Source organism: Pezoporus occidentalis, unplaced genomic scaffold, assembly GCF_034315485.1.
Source record: "Pezoporus occidentalis ecotype Australia unplaced genomic scaffold, CSIRO_AGI_Poc_V1 ctg2, whole genome shotgun sequence".
NCBI lineage: Eukaryota > Metazoa > Chordata > Aves > Psittaciformes > Psittacidae > Pezoporus > Pezoporus occidentalis.
The window spans coordinates 397,388-419,112 of record NW_026913855.1 but is presented as its reverse complement, the minus strand read 5'-3'; the positions used below and the strand labels follow the sequence as shown (position 1 = coordinate 419,112).

The 21,725-nt window shown below is 41.1% G+C and overlaps 1 protein-coding gene across 2 annotated transcripts in view; it reads left to right on the top strand.

The window, feature by feature from the left end:
* Nucleotides 1-21,725, top strand: part of MYO10 (myosin X) — a 160,127-nt gene that overhangs the window by 120,616 nt on the left and 17,786 nt on the right. For both annotated transcript variants that reach the window (XM_062617671.1, XM_062617670.1), the window contains 9 exons: nucleotides 8,473-8,597; nucleotides 8,758-8,872; nucleotides 11,201-11,307; nucleotides 12,272-12,481; nucleotides 12,773-12,812; nucleotides 13,249-14,151; nucleotides 15,399-15,522; nucleotides 16,809-17,052; nucleotides 19,319-19,414. In XM_062617671.1, the coding sequence (XP_062473655.1) occupies nucleotides 8,473-8,597; nucleotides 8,758-8,872; nucleotides 11,201-11,307; nucleotides 12,272-12,481; nucleotides 12,773-12,812; nucleotides 13,249-14,151; nucleotides 15,399-15,522; nucleotides 16,809-17,052; nucleotides 19,319-19,414 (1,964 nt within the window). The remainder of the gene's footprint in view (nucleotides 1-8,472; nucleotides 8,598-8,757; nucleotides 8,873-11,200; nucleotides 11,308-12,271; nucleotides 12,482-12,772; nucleotides 12,813-13,248; nucleotides 14,152-15,398; nucleotides 15,523-16,808; nucleotides 17,053-19,318; nucleotides 19,415-21,725) is intronic.

Sequence of the window (21,725 nt, the reverse complement as noted above, 5' to 3'; positions counted from 1 at the left end):
TTCAGCATCTCTTCTCCAACCATGAAGCTAGTTCCAACTCTTATGTTTGCTATATTCAGACAAGCAGGACCAGAAATAAGACTACAGCATCCAGCATCTTTGTAGATGGATGTAACTCAGCAGCGCCTTGACCTAGTTGAAACCTTTGAACACTAGTGCAAATGGTCAGTGTGGTAATGTACTGCTTCATAGTTCTTAAATGGAATCCTGTATTAAAAACATCCTTGAGATGCCCTTGCTTGTAAAGTAAGCTGGGTGACAGACTGAATATAAATACAAAAGCATTTTCGCATTCATTTATAGAGTCTTCTCCTTTGACTGTTCTGGTACAGTAGAAGGATTCGAAAATTACAGTGTTCCTTCTATACAGTGTTATTTTTAGCCCAGGCAACTCTTAACCTGTGGCATGAGAGTGGCTAGTTCTGAAGTCTGTCTCTTATCTGCAGTACTCAGTGCTATGAGTCACACAGGTCAGGTGCAGTAGTTGGAGTTGAAGAGAAGATCAGCTAATCATGTAAGTGCTTGCTATTGTTAAATGCAGTACTTTCACGTTCAGACCTGTAGAGATTGTGAAAAGGAGCCAGCATATCATTACTGAGTTTGCAGTGAAATCTGTCCTGGAGTTTGCAGCAGAATTTTTTGAGGCACAAGCATTTTTGCAGTATAGCCATGCTACTTTTCTAGCAAGTTACACCAACACAACAGCATTAGTAATTTTTATTTTTTTTTAATGGGATTTTTGGGTGAGTGTGTGGATAAAGGCCAGCAGAATTTTGGACATGCAAAACATGTTATGTATGTTTATCCAAGTATTCCTTGACTTGCCAGTGCTATGCAGTAGAAATACCAAATAAACTTTTCAAGTCTACCATGTTCTTGGGTTTTATTCTCCTGTACTCTTATGGTGCTTGTTGTGGACACATGTACTCTGGGAGAGTAAGGGAATGTCTTCAAAAACAAAGCAGGCATCAAACTTGCATGTGTTTTGACCTGAGCCTGTTCCAGTTACAGCTAGCTGTGTGCTGGAGAAAACCATAGAGGGTTTCTTACCTTGAAATGCTCTTAGGTCAGCAGGACCTGATGCTCCAGGTCCTTGGGCAGGATGCACATGGGTTTTAATGCTCCTTGTGCTGGAAGCGCAGCAGTTCTGAAGTTGAAACTGTTAAATAAGACAGTACCATCAACGTTTACAATGCAAGCAACCGTGAAGAAATGATGTCTAGAAGAGCAGAAGAGTAGGGGGTGAAAAGGTTTGTTGGAGGAAGGAGGGTAACCAACGTGGCACCGCAGCTGAAGTCTCTGGATTTGACAAGGAGGTTACCCTGCCCATCCTGGCTTTACAGCATGTTCTCCTAGTGTAGGTGCAGGCATTTCCCCTCTACTTCTTTCAGATTACTGGCTCGAATCCTCAGCACAAGTAAAAGCTGCCAAGCAGTATGTATGGATAAGGATCGCTAAACATGGTGTAGTTTAAAAAAGGCAAACGATGAGCATGCAAAAAATTTTGTATCAGTTCAGCTGGTTATATATTAGAAGTTAATTTATTCACACTTTTCAAAGTGTCTGGGAGGAAAGCCTGGCATTGGTTTTGACTTGTGGAACTGGTAACTTGAGATCAGAAGACCACGGGAAATGTTTCAGAAAGACCTGGCTTAACAAGTCCCCCTATTTCTGAAGAAATACCAGGATTATTTTGGATGTGAAAAAAGTGCAAAATCCACTGTAAAAATCAGGGGAAGGTTGACCTCTTTCATTTCTGCTTGTTATGCCAGGGTAAAATTGCCAAGACTTCATTTTAGGAGGAAAAGAGAAGATTTAAAAAAAACAAGACACTGAGAAAACTTACTGGGTTTTAAATAAAAAATTACTGTTTCACATCACAGAATCACAGAATAGTTAGGGTTGGAAAGGACCTTAAGATCATCAAGTTCCAACCCCCCTGCCATGGGCAGGGACACCTTACATTAAATCAACCCAAGGCCTCGTCCAACCTGGTCTTGAACACTGCCAGGGATGGAGCATTCACAACCTCCCTGGGCAACCTATTCCAGTGCCTCACCACCCTAACAGGAAAGAATTTCCTCCTTATATCCAATCTAAACTTCCCCTGTTTAAGTTTTAACCCATTACCCCTTGTCCTGTCACCACAGTCCCTAATGAAGAGTCCCTCTCCAGCATCCCTATAGGCCCCATTCAGATACTGGAAGGCTGCTATGAGGTCTCCACGCAGCCTTCTCTTCTCCAGGCTGAAGAGCCCCAACTTTCTCAGCCTGTCTTCATACGGGAGGTGCTCCAGTCCCCTCATCATCCTCGTGGCCCTTCTCTGGACTTGTTCCAACAGTTCCATGTCCTTTTTATGTTGAGGACACCAGAACTGCACACAATACTCCAGGTGAGGTCTCAGGAGAGCAGAGTAGAGGGGCAGGATCACCTCCTTTGACCTGCTGGTCACGCTCCTTTTGATGCAGCCCAGGATACAGTTGGCTTTCTGGGCTGCGAGCGCACACTGAAGCCGGCTCATCTTCATTTTCTCATCAACCAGCACCCCCAAGCCCTTCTCTGCAGGGCTGCTCTGAATCTCTTCTCTGCCCAGCCTGTAGCTGTGCCTGGGATTGCTCCCACCCAGGGGTAGGACCTTGCACTTGGCAAGGTTAAACTTCATCAGGTTGGCATCAGCCCACCTCACAAGTGTGTCAAGGTCCCTCTGGATGGCATTCCTTCCCTCCAGGGTATCAACCGAACCACACAGCTTGGTGTCATCGGCAAACTTGCTGAGGGCACACTCAATCCCACTGTCCATGTCAGCGACAAAGATGTTGAACAAGACCGGTCCCAGCACCAATCCCTGAGGGACACCACTCGTTACTGGTCTCCAGCTGGACATTGAGCCATTTACCACAACTCTTTGTGTGCGGCCATCCATCCAGTTCTTTATCCACCGAGTGGTCCATCCATCAAATTGATGTCTCTCCAATTTAGAGACAAGGATGTCATGTGGGACAGTGTCGAATGCTTTGCACAAGTCCAGGTAGATGACATCAACTGCTCTACCCCTGTCCATCAGTTCTGTAGCCCCATCATAGAAGGCCAGCAGATTGGTCAGGCAGGATTTCCCCTTACTGAAGCCATGCTGGCTGTCACCAAGCACCTTGTTGATTTTCATGCGCCTTAGCATGCCTTCCAGGAGAATCTGCTCCAAGATTTTGGCAGGCACAGAGGTGACACTGACTGGTCTGTAATTCCGCGGGTCATCCATTTTCCCCTTCTTGAAAATGGGGGTTATATTTCCCTTTTTCCAGTCATCGGGAACTTCACCTGACTGCCATGATTTCTCAAATATGATGGCCAGCAGCTTCGCAACTTCATTTGCCAGCTCCTTCAGGACCAGTGGATGGATCTCATCAGGTCCCATGGACTTGTGCACATTCAGATTTTCAAGATGGTCTCAAACCAGTTCCTCTCCTACAGTGGGCACAAGGTCTTCATTCTCACAGTCCCTGCGTCTGCCTTCCAAGACTTGGGTGGTTTGGTCAGAGCCTTTGACAGTGAAGATGGAGGCAAAGAAGTCATTCAGAACCTCAGCCTTCTCCAAATCCTGTGTAGCCAGTTCTCCTGAGAGCTTCCTGAGGGGGCCTACATTTTCCCTAGTCTGTTTTTTATTTGCTATGTACCTGTAGAATCCCTTCCTGTTATCTTTAATACCTCTAGCTAAGTTTAATTCTAACTGGGCCTATTAATTCTAACTCTTACCTAGTTTTCATCTTTTCTTTCTCTGTGCCTGTTTTCTACAAAACACTTTTCCTGAGACAGGAAAGTCAACACTTTTAGTGTTTAGCAAAGCTAACATAGTCCTTCTCAAGTTCTCAAAGAGGAATATATAAACGAGGGACTTGGGGTGTTTTTCTTTCTTTTTCTCCCCAAACAGTCTCCCTGTGAAGTTCCTCCAACCTACCTCCAATAAAATCTGTGAGGCTGCTGTAGTCTGTCATTATTGTGCCTGAACCCTTTTGCAGCAGCCAGTAGTTCAGGGAGGAAGAGGGATTTCCACAGCAAGGGGTGGGGAGAGCAAATGATGCACAGAACAAGAAAATGTTGTATTCTGTGTGTGTGTTATTTGGATGCTTGGGGTCTCCACTAAGGGTGCTGTTCAGGGAAAAGGGGTCATTGTTTTTTCAAACCTTAGTCAGACTGTAACTAACCTAAGGAACTATTTCATGAAGATTATGTGTAGATGTTAGTTGTCTGTCCTAATGGGTGATTCTTACTGTGATTTCAGGGAGCAGCTTTGCCCTTTAGGATGCTCACAACAAATCAGAGCAACCACTTACCAGCTTTAGGAGACAGAGTCTTGCCAGCATTAAGGTCTTGGCTTCAGTGCTGCCTGGCAGAAATTTAGTGGAGACTCTTGGATTCAGGAAATGATAAATTACAAGTTGTGCTATGAAGGAGTGCATTACAAAAAGCTGCCTTTATCAAGTAGAACAAACCTGACTTCTAGCTATTAATTTTACATTGATGTTGCTCAGTGCCCAAACGTGGCTGTGGCCCATGTGATTCTAGCTGGTATCTGGCTATTTTGTGTGTCGGAGTGGTTTAGTGCTGCCATTCCTTGATAAAAGTGAAATGTATGGAAAATGGAGTTGATCTGAAGTTGGTAGTGTGTCTCAGACAATATTGGTGTCTATCAGTTGACTTCCTTTTCTGTTGCCCTCTCTTTTACAAATTTGATGATACTTTGGAGGAGTCTTACTTTTAGCACTTAATTCAGATTTTTACTCTGTAAGACACCCTTTTTCACAATCAGTTATGGTTCTTTTGTCTACCTGACATTTTCCTACAGTTTCTTCCCAAGTGTTCATTTGTGAAACAAGTCCAGTTTTCACAGCAACATTGATAAAGATTCAGCAGACCCCAGAGGCGAGCCCTGTCCTGTGTTACTTCAGTATAAATCCAACAGTTAGCTTGCTTACCACAGCAAATCTGAAGGAGCACCAGTAAAGAGACAAGACTGAGCACTGGCTGCAAAGGCAATCCTTTGCATGGAGATTTTGTACTATTGCAAGTTGAACTCTTTAGTGCTGCTCTGAGCATCATTCAGATGGAGAAGCTCATCACTCTCTGTCTTATAAGTGTCTGCAGTTTAATAGTGGGGTGTATACAACAACATTTGCACTCTGGGTCAAGAAATGCACATGAAATTGATTTTTTGTAAGTGTGAGGAGTCCTTCTGACTGGACATTATCCCTGCCTGCAAGTGTTTATACCATTGTGCCTGAAATCCTCTTCATCCACAGATGAATGTATCACCAAGTCATAATGTGGATACACTGGATGCTGTGGCGTTATGCACAGGACTGCTTTTGTTACTTCTTTGGTTGTTTTCATTAGACATGGAAAACTTTGGATGCATTTTAGTGTTTAGGGTTTGAGTTCCCTCTGTGACTGGCTGCAGCTCTCCCCCTTGCTGAGGAATTTGCTGAAATGGCTTGGTCAAAAACCCCCAAGTGAAGAAGGAGGTATCTTCTAGTACTCAGTATTGAAAAGTGTAAGAAATGACTGTGGCACATCTGTTGCCACCAGCCCTAGTTTGTTCAAGGTAGCCAGACTTGCTGCAGATGTGATTCCAGTGATATGCCAGGGCAGGATTTGAGCCTCCAATTTTAGAAGCCTTGTGTGTCTGTAATTAGAAATAACTAAAGTGGAGGAGTAGGCTTATGTAATTAAACTTGCAATGGTATTTATGTTGCCCTGCTTTGATGACCATGTTAACATCTCTTACAGCGTTTTATGCTTTTCTTTAAACATACAGGTATCTGAAGTTAGGTGATTGTGTGTCAGTCCCAGCTGCTGGTGACAGAGCAGGGCTGCATCTCACTTCCATAGCTGCAGGAAACAGGTTGTGAAAATGTTGGTGCAGTTTCTGTAACTCAAGACAGCGATGGAAAGAGAAAGGTTTTTCCTTTTTAAAAAGTAACAGGAGCTTTCAAGCCAGCTGTGGGGCTCACTTTTGACTTTCTAAATGGCTGGGGTTGGCAAGAACAGGATTAGGTGGTGCAGCAGCCATCTGGCTCTCAAAGTGTGTTCCCTTGTGAGAGATACTTCTGTCACATCACCAGAGTTCTTCTTGGCTTTGGTGTATCCTCACTTCCATCCATGTGTCTGCTTCCCCACTGCAACACACAAAAATACCTGTTTTGTTTAAAAGTCTCATGAAGAACATCACCTTTTGAGCCTGGGTGGGTAAAAAGACTAAAGCAGATGTAGTGTTGACCAAAAAAAAAATGTATTGACCTGTGTCTGCTTGTGGCACACATCAGCCTTGGTTTGCACAGGCAAAAAGTAAGTGTTTTTCCTTGTGATTTGTGCTTCCATCTGTTCATTACTTCCCTTTCTTGTCGGACATCATCAACCACCTGAAAAGAAGCAGGCTGGCAGGTGAGTGTGTGGACAGACATTCAAAGGGTGGCATCGTGGCTGCCATGGGGTGGCCATGTATGGAAAACACTGTTGGTAATACCCATCAGTATCAATACCTTTGTTGTAAGCATTCAATAAAATACAAAGCTTTTGTACAAATACAAGGTCCTGCACCAGGATTGGGGCAATCCGAGGCACAGCTACAGGCTGGGCAGAGACTGGATTGAGAGCAGCCCTGAGAAGGACTTGGCATGTTGGTTGCCGAGAAGCTCAACATGACCCAGTAATGTACACTTACAGCCCAGTAAGGCAGTCTTATGCTGGGCTGCATTAAAAGGAGCATGGCCAGCAGGTCGAGAGAGGTGATTCTCCTCCTCTACTCCACTCTGGTGAGACCCCACCTGCAGTACTGCATTCATCTCTGGAGTCCTTAATGCAGGAAAGATGTGGACCTATGGGAGAGGGTCCAGAGAAGGGCCATGAATAGGATCAGAAGGATGGAGCATCCCTTGTATGAGGAAAGGTTGAGAGCGTTGGGCTTGTTCAGCCTGGATAAAAGAAGGCTCTGGGGAGACCTTATTTTGGCCTTTCAGTACTTAAAGGCGGACCTATAAGAAAGATGGGGAAAGACTTTTTAGCAGGTCCTGTTGCGACAGGACGAGGGGTGGTGGTTTTAAACTGAAAAAGGGGAGATTCAGGCTGGATGCAAGGAAAAAAAAATTTTTATACTGGCACAGGTTGCCCAGAGAGGTGGTGGATGCACCATGCCTGGAGACATTCAAGGCCAGGCTGGATGTGGTTCTGGGCAGCCCGATCTCATTGAGGATGTCCCTGTTCATTGCAAGGGGGCTGGACTTGATGACCTTTAAAGGTCCTTTCCAACCCAAACTATTCTATTATTTTGATTCTAAAGCTAGTTAATAAATATCAAGAGAGCCCTCTTATTTGTAGTTGCTCAGGGCTTGATTTTGTTGCCATTTCTATCAGCTGAAGAGGTCTTACATGAACTATTGACTGTATCCATGAGTTACCACCTTCTGAACTTCTTGCAAAATACTAAGCACTGTACTCCAGCCCTGCAAACGACTCTGCAGGAGGGTCAGCTGGTGTGTTAAAGTGGATGATTATGCTGATAAATTAAATGGTGCATTTACATATGGTGTTATTTCACTCTTGGGATAGCTGGCATTTTACAAGGCAACAGTTAGCACTACCTTGAGTAGCTTTGTGTGTCTGTGGCTCGTTTACCTCAAAACTCGGTGAAAGTACGAGTGACTTTGGGGATTCTGAAGTGGGACAAGAAGATTCCTGAGTCTCCAAAGGGCAGGAACATACTGATCAACATTCACAGGTTTCTCATGACTTAAGTGGCTATGGGGTTATCTGCTTTCTAAATGAAAAATGATGCTGAAAGAACTGCATGCAAAATAAGGCAAACTTATTTCAGATAAGCAGATTTTTTTCTTTTTTCCGTTTACAGATAAAAACATTTCTGCTGTTCAGAATAGCAACAAGTAGAAGCTCTTTGAAATAAAGCTTATTTGAGATTTGGCATCCTTGTCCATAGTAGATGAATTGTCACTACACTAAAAACGAAATCTTTTCTGCCCTTGTGGGTTTGTTTTTTTTCTAAAATTGTACCACACCATTGTGTTTGTGTATCTTCAACATTTGGGATCATCTACAGGGACTGTAAATTCAGTTGCTGAAGAAACAAAAAGTCAAGCTTGCCCTGTTAGCTGCGTGTGCTTCTTTCTGTCGTTTCTTCCTGCACAGCAGTGGCCTGCAAATACACATGAAACAGAAAGTATGAGCTGATCAGATTAAATTACTGTAAATGTTGTGGCTGTGGAAATGATACTGTGTAATTACCCCTTTAATTCCTTCCTGTAGATACATTTTTATATGCTCAGAATTACTAAAGCCTTTAAGACACTGTGTAGCCAGTTTTTAGCCTTTGTGCATTTCAAATTCATGTAATCTGCCCTTTGTTTATTTCCCCTGACATGTGTAACCATTGCTATTAAACCTTTGTTTTGAACCTTTTCATTATAGATGCCAGACCAGTTTGATCAGACAGTGGTGCTCAACCAGCTGCGCTATTCTGGGATGTTGGAGACAGTCAGGATTCGGAGGGCTGGTTTCCCGGTCCGGAGGCCCTTTCAGGACTTTTATAAAAGGTAATCACAGTGACTTGTGCACTTCAGATGAAAGTCACAGGTACCAAATCAGTGTTTCCATGTTGGGGAACAAAGTGAAAATCTAATAAGAAAAAGAAATAATCTGGTAATGATAGAACTTGTCTCCTGAATGAAGTAATAAGTGTTTTGGGGTTCACAGGTATAAAGTCCTCATGAGAAACTTAACTCTGCCCGAAGATGTAAATGAGAAATGTGCTGTCCTACTTCGTCTGTATGACAACACAAGCACTGAATGGCAGCTTGGAAAAAATAAGGTAAAATAATCTGGCTGTGCATATTGTGGGGCTGGTGCTTTTACAAACCTGAGGGGACAGGTTTTATGCTGCACAGCTGCAGAGGACCTACTGGACAACCTGAACTTTGCTCACAACTTCCTCCTGTTCCTCCTGTTCCTCCCTCCCCCCCCCCCAAATAAATCAAATAATTTTTATTAAAATAATGGTATTTTAATTTGAAAAATGAAACAATCCAGGTGTATTTTCAAGCTTGTTTTGAAAGTTGGATTTTAGACAACAGCTGTGTGCAGAGTTTCCCTCCTTGTGAATTCGTGCTTTTGGACTTGCATGATGTGAAAGCATGTTGTACTCAGGAGAAGATTTCCCATTGCATGATCTGAGATTTCCTAAATATTAAAAATGCATGGTGCAAAGAACTAGAGAGTGCATTACAAATCATCACTGCCAGGGATCATCCCCCAGGCCTCTGCAGATGGCTTTCTCGTCTTTTTTGTTTTCCCCTAGGTAACTCCTTTGGTGCTCCCAGGTCTTCTGTAGTGGAGAGAGGACAAAAAGGTCCAGAAATAGTTTGCTGAATTATGTGTTACACTTGCAGTTTTCTTGTCAATTGTTAGAACTGTGGGGGAAAAAACAACCCTAACCTCTCACTACCATAAAGTAGCAGTAATATTTTGTAAAATCTGATTGATTTCTGTGTGAAGTGCCCTTCCTTTTCATCCTGGTCTCCCCACACCTGCATCATTTGGAGGGTTTCCTCCATTCTTCTGCACACTTTAAGGACTCTCAGAGGAAAAGCTGATTTGTTTTACAGTTATTGTAAGAGATAGAATCTGAAATATGCTGATGTCAATTGAAGTCATCTTTCATCCCATTTTTGTAGACAATGGCATACAAATAATACAGTGATAACATCTGGCTGCAGAGCTAGGCTGTGCTTCCCATTATACTTCCAGATGTAGTGCATTAAGGGTATTCATGCATGGACCCTGAGCAGTGCTTTGGCATCTTAGGGACATATATTTATCAGAACCTGAAATTGTTTTAACCGGTAGATCAGGACCTCGGCAGGAGCCAGAGCTCTGTTATAACTTCCTTTCCTGGGACCTGAGCTCCTCCTCCTCTGGAGCTGCCTGTACATTTGTAAGAGTCTTCATAAAGAGCTTCTTGTAGAAGAGAACAAGAGGGCATTGGTTTCATACCGAACATGGGATGATGGGGCACTATCCTGCCCACATTATTTAAAAGGGGGATTTACAACATTGTGATGATTTAGCTTCAGTGTGATTTTTTTTTTTTTTTTTTTTTTTACTTGTCTTTTACATCTCAAGCTGCAGTGCACCTGCTCAGCAAAGCCTGGGCTTAACACGGGCTTAACATCCATTTTTGGTCAGGAAATAGCTGAATGCCTTTCTGAAGCAGAATTTTGTTGTGGTTTTAAAGCCAGTGTGTGCAGAGCATGGAAGGATTGCCCACTGAGTGAAAGAAAAGGCTTTGTCCATGAGTAAAAGCTTGATATAGAAAGAGCTGCTCGGTGCAACTTGTTATCTTGGAACTCTGAGACTTCCTGTGGGCCTTTTCACGTTCCTTAGTATTAGGAGATTTGTGGTAAAATGTAGTTGCTTTCGAGCTGCATTCGAAACTCACAAGTGTGCCTCTCCTCAGGTACGCTGCTGCTTTGGCTTTGATGATGGGCTTTTTTTTCCCCAAATACAGAGGAATAAACCACCTTTTTTTCTACTTGAACACCTTAAAAAGTCCAGGGTTTGAGTTGTTTTGTTGTTGTTTGGTGCTTTTTGGTTTTTTTGGTTGGTTGTTTGGGTTTTTTTCATAGCAAGAAAAAACTCAAAACACTTTCAGGAAGCATTCGTGCTTTTAGATGTTTTTGCAGCCCTCCTCCCTTAGCAGAGCCCCTACTGTTCACACACTTTCCTCATCACCACACTGTGCTGATGATACTGTAAAACACCTAAAGTATCGGGTGATATTTCTGCCTCTCGACTCAGGAAGTTCAAGCTAAGTCCTACAAGTTCTTTGGCCTGTGTTACCCTTTGGTGGGAAAAGGCTGTTTAATGAATTCTGTTGCTTTTGAAAAAACCCTGCTCCTAATATAAAATTCACTTTAGTGTAATCAGGCTCTTTCCACTGAAATCCAAAGTTAGAGCATCATCTGCTGGTATTTTCTTCTAAGAGGAATTCATTTTGGCTTTTAATTCTCTGTTGAGGAAATGGTATGTTTGTCCCTGGATTCAAACCTTAGGCTTGTAGCTTGGTCTGACATTGGCAGCACCCTGCTGTCCTTTATATACAATGCTTTCTGCAGTTTGTTAAGCAAATTTTCTCATGTAGGTGTTTCTCCGGGAGTCCTTGGAACACAAGTTGGAGAAACAGAGAGAAGTGGAAGTCACCAAGGCAGCAATGGTTATCCGAGCGCACATCTTAGGTTATGCAACCCGGTAAGTGACTAGATAAGAATATGAATAAACAGGCTTTGAAATAAATGGGTGGAGTGTCATGGAGCTAAATCCTTCTGGTGCAATACTTAACTTTTTCTAGGGACCAGGCACCCAAATCCTGTAATTGACTTTTGAAAATAGCAGCTGTTATCTTTGCCAGACCCATGAATAAAACACAGTGGAGTTTGAATAGGATGTTATGGAAGTTTGGAGGTCAGCCAGTATCCATATAATTGTATCGTGGCATTAGATCCATGGTAGGAACTCTGAATGGATGGCACCTAATGGGGCTGCCCCAAGTCACCAGCTGAGATTCTGATTAATCTTTGCTTCAGCATGGTCAGAAAAGAGTTTGGGTCTTAAAGAACTATGACATGAGGTAACTGATTGCTGTTTCACTTGTTTACCTGGCTTCATGCATGACATATGAGGTGGAATGGCTCATCCCATATGTTTATTTCTTTGCTTTTTCTGCAGATCAGTTGAGGACAGTTTAAGGAAACTTGTTCACGCAATGAGGTCATTTCTTTTCATGTGTATATTAGTCCTGTCCTTATATTCTCCAGTATATTACTTAAAAACTATATTGCTTTTTTTTAATGACAGAGCTATCCTGCAGCTCATTGTTTTTATAGTTGTGGGATGACTATCTCTGTATATTGTTTCTCCACATGGGTGCACACACACAGAGCTCTCCTTTTAGCATCTCCTTGTCAGGGCACAAGAATATGTAAGACAGGTGTAATGTGCATTTATTAATGAAGACACAGTGCTCACATAGAAATGAAAGAATCTCTTCTCAAATTGAGGAGAATGTGAAGGAGAATGGGGAAACCATCACAGAACTAGAACCACTGAATTGTTTTACTATCATGGGCTCATTATTGCAAATCACCATGGCAAAACCTCTTGCCACTGCTCATTAATTCCTTGTTTCCTTAGAAATCTGCTATTTTTTTCCCAGGAAGCGGTATAGAAAGGTTCTCTACTGTGTGGTTGTGATACAGAAGAACTACAGAGCATTCAGTGGTAGGAAAAAGTTCCTGTGCCTGAAGAAAGCAGCCATAATCCTTCAGAAGCAGCGGCGAGGCCAGCTTGCTCGGCGTGTTTACAGAGAGCGACTAGAGGAGAAGCAGAGACAAGAGGAGGAAAGAAGAAAAGAGGAGGAAGAAAGGTGCAGTATGCTATCTTGCATCACTCTCCTGTCTGTGCCATACCAGGTTTTGGTCTGAATAGCCTTTATTTCAGGTTAATTGTTATCAAGTGATTTTGGAAACCCTTGCATCTTGTGCTAAAATATGCCTGTAGTTTCATATTCACAAACATATTCTTAGTGACCTTATTTTTGTCTGTCTTTTCCATATGGCAGATGGTCTTTGCAAACTGAGCTATTGCCCTAGCAAAGGTGTGTGATGAGCTTATATTGAGCTTGATTTACTAACTTCTTTTCTTCCCTCACTTTTAGGGAAAGACAAAGGCAAGAAGCAGAGCGTCTTGCCCAGCAGGTAAATTACATTCTTTATGCTTTCAGCCATCCTGTTTATTTGAGTATCTCAACCCAGCCATTAGAAAACTAAAAGGCATCTGTGGCATTTAAACTAAACTTATTACAGGAGTTGGCAGATAAAGCAAAAGGAAACTTGATACAGTTGTTTGCATGGAAATCTCTTTCACCTCATGCTTCATTTAATTTCTGGCAAAGACTGAACTTTCTGCACGTACTTGAGCCTTCCTGTATCTGTGAGCAAATGTAATCATGCTATAGTTTTTCTTCTTCTTTCCTTTTGCTTTTGATGTAGGGATAAGGGTCCTTTTAAATGGAACAGCATGGTGGGAACATAGTGCTTTTGAAATAAATAAGTGTAAAAACAGGAATCTTGCATTGAAGTACTTTATTTAAGGGGTTTTGTTTTTTTTCCATTTATTTTATTTTGAATGCAGGCTGAAGAAGAGAGAAAGAAGCAGGAATTGGCTGCCATTCAGAAAGCCCAGAAGGAGGCAGAGCTGAAGCAAGAGGTAGAGAAGCAGAAAGAAAGCAGGCAGGTGGAAGAAATCCTGCGGCTGGAAAAAGAAATTGAAGACCTGCAGCGTGTGAAGAAGCAGCAGGAGCTGTCCTTGACAGAGGCTTCATTACAGAGGCTGCAGCAGCTTCGAGATGAGGAACTCCGGCGGCTTGAGGACGAAGCATGTCGAGCAGCCCAGGAGTTCCTGGAATCCCTGAACTTTGATGAGATTGATGAATGTGTCCGAAACATTGAGAGGTCTCTCTCTGTGGGCGGTGGGTATCCTGCTGAGCTCACTGAACAGACTGGAAATGCCTGCAGTGAAAAACCCAATTTTAACTTCAGCCAGCCATATCCTGAGGAGGAGGTAGATGAGGGCTTTGAAGCTGATGATGATGCATTTAAGGATTCGCCCAACCCGAGTGAGCATGGCCATTCTGATCAAAGGACCAGTGGCATCAGAACAAGCGATGACTCCTCAGAAGAGGATCCCTATATGAATGATACCGTGGTGCCAACAATTCCTGCTGCTAGCAACACCATGCTTATACCTCCTGCCCATGATACAGTCAGTCTCCACAACTCTTCAAGTGGTGAATCCACATATTGCATGCCAGAAAATGTATCATGTAGACCCCCAAATTCTGTGGAACTTATTTCTCCTGATGGAGACTATGATTATGACCAAGACGATTATGAAGATGGTGCTATTACTTCTGGTAGCAGTGTGACCTTCTCTAATTCACACAGTAGCCAGTGGTCACCAGATTACCGATGCTCAGTTGGGACATACAATAGCTCTGGAGCATACCGGTTCAGCTCCGAAGGAGCTCAGTCTTCTGTAAGTATCACTGTTTTTATTATCTAATAATTGATATGTGCTTCCTGATTTCCTTTTTCCCACTGTGCAGCCTTAGAATCACTGTAGCTGTTGTTACAAATGTCTGCGTTGTGCAGTTTGACTTGCTTAGACTGTGTATGGCTGTAGTTGTCTGTTGCCATCTAGATGCCACTGGGGTGAGTGCATTAGAGTTAGAAGCAGCTCAGATGGTGCTTGCAGTACTTAGCTTATGCAAGGATATGGTTCTATCTGTTTTAATGCAGAACTTCACATTTGGTGAGGAGCTCAGTGCATGGCCTTGGACATAATTCATAAGTAAAATTCTTCTCTGTGTGTTATTTGGAGTTAAGGTACCAGGTGGGGAATTGATTTCAGGAAGTAAAAAACAGATTCTGTTATGCATGCAAGTTGCTACAGTATGAGGGATTAAACTGCTTACAGAAGTCCCTGAAATGCCAGATGTATTTCAAGATTACTTGGAGAGTAAGTTTCACATGATGACAAATGTTAAAATTATTTAGGCAGACACTCATACTGGGAAGTTGGTTTTCAGTGTTGTTACTGAGTAGTATACTATGGGATTTACTCCTGCAAATGTTTTTTTGGAAGAATATAATTTCCCCTGCTACTCACAGAATACTTCTGTGAGACTGGTTGGGAAAGTAAAAAACTATTCCAGCAACACCAACTTACTTAGAAGGAAAACACACTAAAATATATGTAGTTGATGTACTGAAAACCAGTCATCAAAGAGCCATCCTGGTCATTGGGTTAAATTGACATTTCTTGCCTAAGACAGAAACACTTTTAGCTGTCTCTGTTGAGGACTCCTCCCTGTTGCACAGCTCTGCATGTGTTTGATACAGAACAGAAATTCTGGTTATTTGGGGTGAGAATGGAGGAAAGCTACTACTGCAGCTTGTGGAATATGTTTGTTTTTCAAGACTGTTCTAAACTGTTGCTCACAGCACATCAGTGATAGAGGGAGGTTGCACAAGGTAGCATAACTTGGCCATGCTCTTGCAAGGAGATAACTTTCCTGAACAGTTACAAAGCTGGTTTATAGATTTGTTACATGAAATTAGGGCTAGTGTATAATCAGTTCAAGCTGCACCTTACTATGATGTACTCCTTCATTAGGTGGGCAAAAAGCAATGAGGAGTCGTGCCCTTCCAAGACTTCTAAACCAGTTTTATCTAAACCCTACCCTGAGAGATCATTTCACCTTTATTTCCTCTTTTCTCTAGTTTGAAGACAGTGAAGAAGACTTTGACTCCAGGTTTGATACAGATGATGAACTTTCCTACCGGAGGGATTCAGTCTACAGCTGTGTCAGCCTGCCCTACTTTCACAGCTTTCTGTACATGAAAGGTACTGGGTGAATCAGAATTTGCTAAATATACAAAATAACCAGAAATGTTTATTATACCTTGAACTTCAATTCCTGTACAGTTAAGCTATTTTCTTATTTTTCAAAGAAGGGTGGAAAAGTAACTTAAATTTGAGCTGTTCTTAAATTAAGTTACTTGCAGTGGCTTACATCTAGCAGTGTTTGTCCCCTCTGCAAAGGAACATCAACACTTTGGGCTGCCTCTGTTTCATTTTACATCTTTGCTGGCTCATAAGCAATTGAATATCCAGTATAAATAGAACAAAATAACTCACGAAGTCAAGTTGTGCCAAACTTTGAGGAAAACTAATTCCTGCTCCCAAAACCCTGTAACATAGGCAGCATTCTGCATCACAGGCCAGTTTTACTGACCTCAGTTGACTTTCATATTGGACCTGAAAGACGTAAGAAAGGGTGTGTGTGGCAAAGGGGCATGAGAAACTGAAAGCATATACACAGGAACTCTCTGGTTAAGATTCTTGGTCTTACCTTCTGATGATTGATAGTAAATTACCATTTAGATGAATCTTTGGTACCCATCACTGTAGTATAACTTATTTTCCTGGAATAGGAACAGTGATGAATGTGGGTACAGCTATGTTTGTGTGAAAAATAATGCAGGCATCACTAGCAGGGCTTTTACTTTCTGACATAGTTAGCAGTAATGTTAGCATTCATTGTGGAATGACAGGAGTGTATTGGCTTGCTTATGGTTTTGATGGCTGTGATGTAACTACAGTGCAAGGTGTATTGTCTGCCTTACAGCCACACTTTGGTATGACTGACCTCACCTTAGTGTATTTCCTACTCTTAAGTATAGCTTTTTCAGGTTTTGTGGGTTTCAGTTGAATGTTGTTACCCCCAAATAACCTGAAGAGAGGACAGAGTTTAACACTAAAGTTTTCTTAGATTGTCACTGAGATACATCAAAAACAGTGTTAAAGATCTGATTCTCAAGTGCAGTAAGACTTTTTAATAATTTATTATTAATATATGTTATGTATAAGTATATATAATTATATAGATGCTACATACATGTTTTTGTTATGTAGAGACTTACTGTAATCTATAAGGTAGACAGCAATATTGGTGGCCTTAAGGATACGCAAAAGTGAAATCTTTGGTTTTGTGGCCTATAGCAGAGACTCAGTTTAAGTGTAGCATTGTTGGTCAGCATCTTCCAGCGTTAGTTTGGTCACCGCTTCTGTTTTACATTATAATTGTTTCTCTTACCTAGGTATAAACCCACATCTGTCTCTCTTGCCAGGTGGCTTAATAAACACATGGAAGCGACGCTGGTGTGTCCTGAAAGATGAGACCTTCCTGTGGTTTCGTTCCAAGCAGGAAGCACTTAAGCAGGGTTGGCTTCACAAAAAAGGGGGTGGATCATCTACGCTTTCCAGAAGGAACTGGAAGAAACGATGGTTTGTTCTCAGGCAGTCCAAGTTGATGTATTTCGAAAATGACAGTGAAGAAAAGCTAAAGGGTGCCATGGATGTCCGAACAGCCAAGTAGGTTTATATGGGTTTTTGTATGTTAGGCACAGTTCCTCTTAAATACTTCCTGAGTCTTAATCTGGGAAGATGTTTAGTGCCTGCCTTCAAATTGTGTGAATGCAAGCAAAAAAGTGTGTGTGATGAAGTTACTGAAAGCAAGTGTTGTCCTTACTTGGCTCTCTCTTTCATCCCCAGAGTGCTCAGAGCTAAGCCAGTGCCAAATACTTCAGAAAACTGCTCCTATAATGAACCTGTCTATGTTTTCTCCCAGACTAGAGGCCCAATTTAATCTGTAATGATTCCCAAGGCAATTTGGGGCATGTTGCCAAGTCCATAGCTGCAGGCAAACCTAGAATGGAGGGTGGAATTAATAGGCCCTGAATATATTTAAGTTAGTGCTGGTCAAAGCTGTATCTTCTGTATGCATTTATCTTTTTTTTTTTTTCATGTTTGAAATAATTGTGGTAGTGGTAGAAAAGTCTTTAAAATGTGTATATTAATTTTTTAAAAAATTACTAAACCTAACAGTAACTTGCATCAGGTAAGTAACTGAAGTTCCTTGTACCTTAAAATTCTATGCTTCCTGAAAAAAAGTTTTCTAAGGGATGGTATTTTTTCCTTCTGAACAGTCAGTGTGCTTTATGAACTTTTTATTATCCAACCAAATTTGAAAATTAGAGTGTGCTAACACTGGTAGTCTCATTTCTGTATAAAAGTGTGCCTGAGCTTTCTTCAAAGGAAGAGAAAAATAGCAGTGGCTGTAGCACTTCATTCCACTCTGCTTCTTGTAATCTGCAACTATCGTTTTTATTTTGTTAATTTAACAGAGTACTTGAATTAAATTGAAAGCTTACATTAATCTTTTGTTTGGAGGTCCTGGCTTCAGCTTGATTTCAAGCAGGTCAAAGTAAATAGCTTCAGTGAGCATCCTAACTTGCTCTTGTAAAACCAGTGGGCTGCTGACCATCAAGCAAATCTCTGAATAGACACTGAAGTTCCTACCACTCTGTCTCATGTACCATAGCATGTATCTGGCATAGCTTTTTAATATGTTTAAACTGTCTTTTTTCTGTTGTCACCACATTGTTTCATTGACTGTGCCCTAATGAAGTTCATTGCTGAATGTACCTTTTAAAATTGTCAAAGGTTGTTGAACCTAACTGGAACTGTAGGTTCAATCAATGACTATTTGTGTATAAAACAGCTAAAAGAAAGGGTACTTGTATTTAAAGAGCTGCATGTTATGAGAAATAAGCAATAGCTTTTGTATGTAACTTTAATATTCACTGAGTGCATTCCTAACACATCATCTGACTTACATATTTCACCACGCCACATTAGGGACCCTGTGCAAATTAAATAAATCTTGGGCTGATTCATGTAAAACACAGAACAGGGAAGGATTCTGTTGGACACTGCTCAACATAGGGAGGGAAGGAAACCAAATTAAAGAAAACAGGACAGAATTATAGATTGTTGTTTAAATAGCAGATAAATTGTCCTAATGAGCCTGATAAGCAGAGCTTGCATATATTGTTTATAGGATAGAGATTTAAGAGAATGGTATAGCTGATAAGGAAGTATGGCTAGTTAAGGAAATAATAAGCTTCAGACAAATACAGTAAAACAGCAAGAAAGAAATCAAGCTGATCTCTTAAGCTTCAGGAAAACCTAATGTAATACTTCAAATATTCCTTAAAAATCTTGTGCTTTGTGGTTCATGGCTATTTAATATACCAATACTTAGATGTCCAAACTACACATCAGAAAAATGTAATTTTTCAGCAGATGAGTGTTCAGCTTTTTCTGGAAGCCATCTTTGGAATTGTCTTTATGCTGATTCAAAACCACACAGAATCACTAATCCAGGTTTTGTTTGCTTTTTGGTTTTAATCTTCAAGAGCTTTCTTTTTAGCACTCCAAAAATTACTTGGGTGTGTAGCCAGTTGAGAAATATGTCCATTTCTCAACTCAGTCATCCTTGCCTCTCTTGAGGTTTGATAGTGCCTTTTCTTTAAAGGCATTATCTCTTGTTAAAACAGTAACAGAGTAGTCAACTTGGTACAGTGACAGTAATCATAGAATATTTGTATAGAAATGGGCAGAAAACACAGCTACAGTTTGATGAATTAATGCTGTCTGATAAACCGCATTGTGAGCCTTGCTTAAGGCTGATTGCTGTTATTTTAAGTGTCAGTGGTTTGTGAGCCTCTTGGCAGAACAGAATTTTCCAGACATTGACAACCTGTAATACTTGATCTTTGCGCTTTCTTTTTTTCAGAGAGATTGTTGATAATACAGGAAAAGAAAATGGTATCGATCTAATAATGGGTGATAGGACCTACCACTTAATTGCTGAGTCTCCTGAGGATGCAAGGTATGAAATCTCTGTGCCAGTCTGACTTGTGCTTGTCATTCGTTTGTCCACTGTCACAAAACATTCAGGCTGTGTTAAACACGTTGAATTTAACACTTTTGGAAGGCCTAAGAAAAAAATCCCGTGACAGAATATTAGTGGGGAGAGTTAGACTGCCAGTGAAAATTTTCCCCAAATTTGGCTGTTATCCATTTATTACTAGCAACTTTCTGAAACACAGTGTGTCTGTAAAGAGGAAGCCATCAGCCATTGATGCTCATCTTGTATGTTATCCTGCAGTCTTTAGCTGTGTAGATTAAATCAGTATTCAAGATCCTGCAATCTGTCTGAAATAAAGTACTGTTCTTCAGGGATGGGATCTGTTTGCCTAAGCGGAGCCTAAAATGTTTTCAGATAAAAACTATAATAGGGTGACTGGATTTTATGGTGAAAGCATGTTCGTGACTAAGAAGAGCATGCAAGAGAGTTTTTCCCTTTCTGCTTATTTAAGAAGGGTCTTACCTTTCTTGCTAAAGGATCCATATCAAACTGCAGGGGGAGCCTGGCAGGTGAGGAGCAAGCCTGACTTGTCAGATCGGTTTTAGTGCATTCTTAAAAGAAAATCCTACACTACAGTTCATGCAAGATAATAATATGCTTGCCCATAAAAACCAGGCATTTGAATAAAGCGAACTTAGTAATCAAAGCTTATTACCCACTGCCTTGCTGCCCCTAGGCCAGAATACAGAATGCGTATGTCAACTTCACTTGAGCTACTTTTTTTGTGAAGCCTTGAAAGTTGCTTCGTATTCTGTTCTTTTTAAAGGTACAATACCTACCTGTATCACAAAACCCCAAGGATAAATTTAGCAACGCTTACAGTGCAGAATCATTCTTCATTTTTAGACATCCTTAAAATTACCCTTGAAACAAATTATGACCTTTCCAGAAGTTCTTGTTAAGATTCTTGTGTGATTTGAGTTTATTTTAAAATGAAGGCCTAGCCAAAGTCTCTTTCATTAGGCTTGTGTACCTGCCCTAGGGACCAATGAGAAATTACCAGCATAAAGACTTGTCTGTTGTCGTGCATCCCTTTCTTTTTTTTCTTAAACATGGAGGAGGAGTATATTTACTAGTGTACTTCATACTTCTTTTTTCTCAGTCATCCCAAAAGTTTTTGATGAGGGAGTTGTGTAAGGATTTACAAATGCTCTTAAGTCAAAGTCTTGTTAGTGTTTGACATTATTTAAAGTAAAGTACACAATTATTGGACTGTGGTGGTTCTGGATCTACTATTGAAAAAAGTATTTTGTACATGGGCTAAATCATGATCTGAGGTTGCTTTTTGCTCAAATTAAGGGAAAAAACAAGAGAAACGTGACCCCCACACACCCTCCCAAAAGAGGAATTACTCCTTTGATCATGGAAATCTATTTGAGAAGTAATGCTTCAGTGGGCAGCCATTACTGAGGGATTATTCCCTTCAAACCTCTAGTCTGTTTTTCCCCTGTTCTTGGGTTCTGGGACTCAGCTGAAAGACAAAGGAAGTCCTGAGATGGAAGAAAGCAAAAGGAGAGTCAGATCTGCCTTTGTCTTTTGCCAAGTACAATGATTAATTCTTTTTCATTGTTTACACAAAGAGACATGAAATTACAAAACCTCTGAATTGTTTTTTAAAATCCAATAATAAATTTACTAAATGAAGTCTTTCTCTGTTTTTAAATAGGAGATTGACATTAAAGTAAATTTGCAATTCCTGAGTGCAAAAAAAAGAAAGCTGAATTTAATTTGTGGGAAAGTTTTGGTAGCTGACATTTAGTTTTGTTCAGCTGATGGTTCCTTCTCTGTAGATGACCCTTCCCTCATTTTGGAAGGGTTTTCAATGACCTTGTCTTACACCCAGGAAAGTAAGTGCTAAGCATAACCTCTCTGTGGTTACCTCTGAGTCTTAACAAAAGAATTAGAACTAAATATGTTTTCATCGTCTTTATTGTCAGCCATTATAAATCTTTTTCTTCATATGCCTTGGATTGTTTCTAAGGAAAGCATAAGCTGTTAGAAAGGATTTAGGATATGGCAATGATGGTGCTGTCTGACAGACTTACACAGGTTTTATCAAGCTCTTTTGTCAGTTCGGTTCATGGATTATCTACAGTATGGGGAACAGTTGGCTTCTGAATGCTGGAGTTAAGGAAGCAGCATTTTAGTGTCCTGGGTATAAATTCTATGACTATAAGCAATTGCAGAAAAGACAGCTTTAAATTTAAATCCAGTAGTTTTGCATTTGTTTCCTCATCCTGGTGTTGGTGGAGGAGCCTCTGCAGAAAAGTAA